Below are 5,981 nucleotides of genomic sequence, written 5' to 3' on the forward strand. Positions count from 1 at the left end.
GAAGAGAAGACAATTGATGAATGAAAGGACAAAGGCTCGACGTACTCACTAGTGTCAATAATCTCATTAATGCGTTTGTTTGTTTGTGTAATGAAATGAATAGCTTAATAAGGGAATGAATGAAAGAAAGAATAGGTCTTCCATAGCTCAGTTGGTTAGAGCGTGCGGCTGTTAACCGCAAGGTCGACGGTTCAAGCCCGTCTGGGAGAGTTTCTTTTTCCCATTATCATTATTAGAATGCTTCATTTTCGCTAAACAAACACAATACTCTTTAATCGCATTGTACACATAATCCACAATCGCAGTTACATCTCCAAAGAACTTTGATTTGAGATCCTACATTTCAGACACCTCTAAAGGAGCTACAACAAGAGTTGGGACCTGAGGACCTTCCACACTATCAATCTTAAACATGCCAAAGGTCTGCTTATCAATTCCATACAATTCTCCTACATTGGGGTAGATGGCAGGAATGGTAATCTTAACAACAGTTCCATTAGTGAAGGTCAATATTAAATGAATATCATCCTCAGTAGTAATGGTAGCCTTGTCAGCAAGAGAGTCAATTTCTTTGTGAAGTCTCATTCTTGCATACAAAGCGTAGATAGTTTGATGAGCCTATTGTAGTAGAAATCAACTAAGAAATACCAGAAGTTGAATGTCATTTCTCTTGATGGAATAATCAATGGCTTCCTGGAAACAAGGATATGATGGGTCAATCGTAGCTGACACAATCGAATAACGATTAGCAGCATCTGCATGGACGTTTACAGTCACAATGTAACCTTCCTTCATTCGCAATTCTAGTACATCTCCTTTGAGTGAAATGCTCTCTGTACTTGTTGTCTTCTGATAGATTCCACGCAATTGATTCAAATAAGCAATGGCATTCTGACCTTTGAGCATATAATCTTCGTTCAACAATTTGAGATCCACGATCATATCTACATCTGGAATGGCGATAAAATCCGATTCCTGGACATCACTTGGCACTTGATTCTCAAAGCGTTCACTTAGTGAACGGATGGATGATACAATATCTTCATACATGGTTTTTGTTGTTTCAACACAGTTGGCAGTTGATTTCATGGAGTGATCATAATCATGGTCAATTCCCTCTTTCATCACTATATTATCATTGTAAACTATCTCATACCATTTGAAAATAGAGCAGGAATATTAAGAAGACATTCGGAATACTTCTCATTTTGTCTTGACAAGGCATTGATCTTTTCCTATCTAATTATTGACTCAACAGTAATGTACACCAATCTTTATAAGTGAGGATGCCAAGACTTCTCTTTCTGGATCCGATCTGAAAGAAGGGGTATTACACAGTGCAATAAGGGCAACTAATAATCTGGATGATAATGAATCTCAAATGCATACAACTTTTCAGCTACAATCATACTTACAAAGATATCTATGAAGACAGCAAACCGAATTCGGCTGAAGTGCCGAAAAGTGGGTAACAATGATATCTTGTGATCCACCCATAAAAAGTGATCAAAACAAACACAGAAACAGTAGACAGAATGCCAGAATAAAGTTTATTCCTTCTTAGCAGCAGCCTCCATACGAGCCTGACGAGCAGCGAAGTTGTTGGGACCCACTCTCTTGGCACCAGGAGCGAGCACAACATTCACATAACGTCTGTTGTACTGCTCTCTCTTCTACAACTCAGTCATTCCACTCACCACTACCTTAGCACGACCCACATGGGACTTTCCCTTCTCCTGCTTCTCCACCTTAGGAGTCTGGTTTCGCACCTTTCCAGCACGAGTCAGAGAACCATGGACCTTACCACCTCCACGCAGACGAAGGACCAGATGCAGAGTTGACTCCTTCTGAATGTTGTAATCAGAGAGGGTGCGACCATCCTCAAGCTGCTTTCCAGCGAAGATCAGACGCTGCTGATCTGGGGGAATTCCCTCCTTGTCCTGAATCTTAGCCTTGACGTTCTCAATCGTGTCCGAGGACTCAACGTCCAAAGTAATGGTCTTTCCTGTCCGTAATCAAACTACCTTCAGAACCGTACCAGTAAGTGTCTTAACAAAAATTTGCATTCTGTAATCTAGAAAATTACACTTATAAGAAACTATGTACTCTATTTCTGTGTATACTACAATCCTAAAAATTGGCCTCCAATATTATTGGTAGCCCCAATTTGAATAACTGAAAGACGAAGTAATGTCTCTAGTATTGAAATAAACAAGTACCAATGTTAACAGACACATAGAGGAAGCTGGCTGGGGCATAAGGTCCATTGACTTCATTTAACAAACAAGTGATTTATCATTCCTCAGATGATGTGAATTCATTATTGTGGATAGGAATAACCACAAAGTATTGATGTCTCGAACAATACCTTCAGGCTTTGTTGCAAATATGGTCATCGCTCCCACTTCCAGAGAAATTAGAAATACGAGAAGAGAAGCTATAAAAAGATAGAAGGAGAGTAGATTATTCTTTGCAACACATTGTCTATGAGAAATCGATCGAATACAACATACTTACCCCATAAATGTACAGTGATGATCATGACTACATATGATACAAATAGTGAATCTGTACTTATAAAAGCATACACCGCAGTCTGTGCAATGGTACCCATTAGGAGGGCGATAAAGGCCACATATCGAACAATATGTATAACCTAGTGGTTCCAAAGTGTTCTTATTCTCAATTGAATTGTCTTCACTAGCTTGAATAATGCCTGGATCAAGTAGAGAAGTGTAGAAATAGGATACAAGTGTAAGGATGTATGAAAAGAGCAAGATATAAGCTAACATCGATGATTCACAATATCTGAAGATATAATTTTCTAGTAATCCAGCAAGGAGAAGCAAGATACTAAATGGAATGGTCACTTTTCTATGCTTTAAAATAGAATGGAACCGAAAACCGATCAGGACCCAGAGCAATCCATCGTCCACCCTTTGTACCGGAATCCATTACAACAAAGAATTTACCCTTGCGAAAGCAGTATCTAGTAAATTGATGTTGAGTATAGATAATACCGGTGTTTGTTACCGCTCATCACATGCGTACTGAATCTATATTTGAAATGGGAACACAGTAGAATGGAAGTGGAATAGATTTATTCCTTCAAAATTCGTTTGACTAGATATTCTTGATATGCTTTCCAACAAAGATCGATTTCATTGTACAAGAAAAGTCACTCACATCACTCTATTCTCCTAAAGTGTACTCCATCACACCTCGATGAGATGGCTTTAAATACTGTTGAATTTGTTTTAGTCCAGCTTCTGCATCACGGTAATAAGCTTCTAACTTAACTGGATCCGTTTCAGACGCATGATCATGAAACTCTAATTGTGACTCTATAATATCGACTCCAACCTTCTTTTATTGCAACAATGAGTCTATCACGTCGTGAAGAAGGATATGTCTTCATGGCCTGCCATTTAACGTTTTTATACAATTGCATACTTTCAGGATATGCCGATAAAGTCTGCAAACCTCTTGAGGAGTTTTGTTCATGAAATCCCGGATTGAATGTGATGAGTACAGGAATTACCATGTTCATGGTATACAACCGTACTATCTTGATCCCATCATAAGGGATTGAATTGTATCCTTTTTCTAGGATGTACAGTTTATGGAAATGGATGAGCTTCAAAGCAACATTGTCCACCTTAGAGGAATTGATAATGAGAAGACGGAACCCACAAACGAGACGATTCACCGATTGACTCGAACACGAAGTGACTCCAACTCAGTGATGATCGACGCTACAGAGTTTGATAATGATATTCAAGAGCTATTTCATGGAAATCAGCATGAGGTCATTTGCTTCGACTCTCTATATGAGGATTACAAGTAGTTTTTTGTGTAAATAGACATGTAGAAAGGATCAAATAAGTATGAAAGAGTTCTATTCAGGACTACAGAGTCTGTGTGTCACTCCAACAGCACGCGAAATACTAGAAATCGTGAAACTGAACTGTCCGATTAATAAGTATCCTGAAATTGAAGAGTTCCTGGAGTCCACAGCGTAGAGTGTAATAGAGAATGTATCTCGTAGAGATGAGGAAGATGCTGAAGAGAGGAAACAATACGAACAAGTAGAATCAAGTGTGGATTATAATTCAGGACCTCCGTGAACAGTACACGCTACTGCAAACCCAATTACAAGAGATTGATTCTGTTGCTGCCGATCATCAGCGGGGATTAAGCAAGGATAATACGGTATTCAAAGCTCTTCAAAAGGTCCGAAAAAACTGTACTCAAGTCCTTCGTGAAATCAAGCGTGTAATGAGTGATGAGGAATGTGGTTTTACTGTGAACCGACTTGATGAGTACTTCCATGCAGAATCTGATGAAGTAGATTCAAAGCAGCTGTTGACATGCTCACCGTTCAATTGCAAGATAAGATCCATGCATGTGATTATGTACGAACAACGAGTAATGGTAAGAGATAGTTAGAAGATGATTACGATCCTCTTCTGGATGATGATTCAATCAACGCAATGATCCAAAAGAATCATGATTGGGTCGTGGAGAAAATCAAACATGCAAAAAGAGGTAACCTGAAGAAGAAACGATTCACTCTGTTTCCTCGTTCGCATCGTTCTATCGATATCTACTGTCAGAAGAATGAATATGTAATGTGTTATTGGGAAGAAGATGATATGAGTCGTCTCTTGTTTAATGCTGTTTTCATTCCTGATGGAAATGACAAGGAAATGCAAGTGTAGTAAATAGAATGTGTAATCATAACTAGAGTTCCTTTATTAATCCGAGTCTCTAAATACTGTTTTCTGTTTCATGCAATTCATGCGGGCAATCTCATATTGAAGTGGAACAATAAACTCAGTTTCCGAAAGAAGAAGCATATCCACAGTTATGTCCGTCGTTTCCATGTTCATATAATGGATTCTACTGATGCTTAGTCTCATGATGGAAAAGCCATGTTTGAAGAATATGACAAACGTCACTTTGATATGCTTGATGTCCAGAGCAAGTTCCTCTCTAAGCTATCCATAGAAGGAGGCGTATTGACCATCAAAGCCTCCTCTACCTGTCAAAGAGAAGATGGAATTAACTACATCACTACATGTTACTGGAAAAGAATATATTATTCTGTTCCATAAGATATAGATGAAAAATACAACATGCATGCCTCGTGGGAAGTATCACATACATGGGATGAATGGAAAGACTTCTATTCTTATCTGGACTACATTCTTCCAGAAAGAATACACAGTTTACCTTCCTTTCCAAAGTCTCATATTCTCATGACCACATTGCTTGTAGATGACCGTTTAAATGGCCTGAACAGGTTGACAAACACTCTCTCTATAATATAGATTCATCCAGGGAATTATGAAGGATGAAAGTATCATGAAACGATACGAAGTGAGTAAGTTCTTCAAAATCGCTAGTCACATTCGCAGAGAACGATGTATATATGAAATGAGTTATCAACAATAGGTGCAGTCCTCTGTATAATGCAAAAGAATGATGAAGACAATGTTGCAATGTTCGATAGAAATAAGTTATAGACAAAAGAGAGAGTAGTAGAAGAAACTGAAGAGAAAGTCTCCTTTTCACCTACAGAAGTAACTCTCACTGATCCATTATCCTATTTAACATCTCGTTAAATACTTCTTTGTTCACACCACAAGTGATCTTAACTTTCTTTCCAATCCACTCCATCATTTATCCATACTCCAATAGAATAACAATATTCATAATATTGAAACCATTATTAGTTTGTCTTCAATTCATGTCGTTGCGCAGGTATATATCAAATTTTTGCCATCTGTCCACACACTGTCCACACCTTAGAGACATACCTATCAATTCCAAATGGGTCGTGTGATTCGAGGTGAGTATTTGTAGAATCGAATGAGTTCAAAATTGAGTTGATAGAATGAGTTTTGTGTAAAGGAGGTACTAACGAGTCGTGTAGGTCAGCGTAAAGGAGCAAAGGGAGCAGTGTTCCAAGCTCATAC

General features: G+C 38.4%; 3 protein-coding genes across 3 annotated transcripts; 1 reads left to right on the forward strand and 2 right to left on the reverse strand.

The window, feature by feature from the left end:
• Nucleotides 1–171: 171 nt before the first annotated feature.
• JH06_5458 (hypothetical protein) lies at nt 172–1,409 on the reverse strand (the record flags this gene model as incomplete). The annotated part of the gene is made up of 6 exons (XM_014669672.1): nt 172–336; nt 367–618; nt 649–1,127; nt 1,157–1,235; nt 1,267–1,360; nt 1,390–1,409. The coding sequence occupies 6 exons, from the start codon at nt 1,407–1,409 to the stop codon at nt 172–174; spliced, it is 1,089 nt and encodes a 362-aa protein (XP_014525158.1).
• A 264-nt stretch (nt 1,410–1,673) lies between these two features.
• On the reverse strand, nt 1,674–2,066 carry JH06_4992 (40S ribosomal protein S27; the record flags this gene model as incomplete). Its single annotated transcript, XM_014669673.1, has 2 exons — nt 1,674–2,005; nt 2,039–2,066. 2 exons carry the CDS (start codon nt 2,064–2,066, stop codon nt 1,674–1,676), a joined length of 360 nt encoding a protein of 119 aa, XP_014525159.1.
• Nucleotides 2,067–3,524: 1,458 nt separating this feature from the next.
• JH06_4993 (hypothetical protein) lies at nt 3,525–5,627 on the forward strand (the record flags this gene model as incomplete). Its single annotated transcript, XM_014669674.1, has 13 exons — nt 3,525–3,551; nt 3,611–3,843; nt 3,872–4,018; nt 4,049–4,088; nt 4,117–4,322; nt 4,352–4,415; nt 4,446–4,717; nt 4,748–4,886; nt 4,917–5,082; nt 5,125–5,305; nt 5,334–5,428; nt 5,458–5,498; nt 5,529–5,627. The coding sequence occupies 13 exons, from the start codon at nt 3,525–3,527 to the stop codon at nt 5,625–5,627; spliced, it is 1,710 nt and encodes a 569-aa protein (XP_014525160.1).
• Nucleotides 5,628–5,981: the final 354 nt, after the last annotated feature.

This window comes from Blastocystis sp. subtype 4, assembly GCF_000743755.1.
Source record: "Blastocystis sp. subtype 4 strain WR1 chromosome Unknown seqid_0441, whole genome shotgun sequence".
In the NCBI taxonomy this organism is placed as follows: Eukaryota; class Bigyra; order Opalinata; family Blastocystidae; genus Blastocystis; species Blastocystis sp. subtype 4.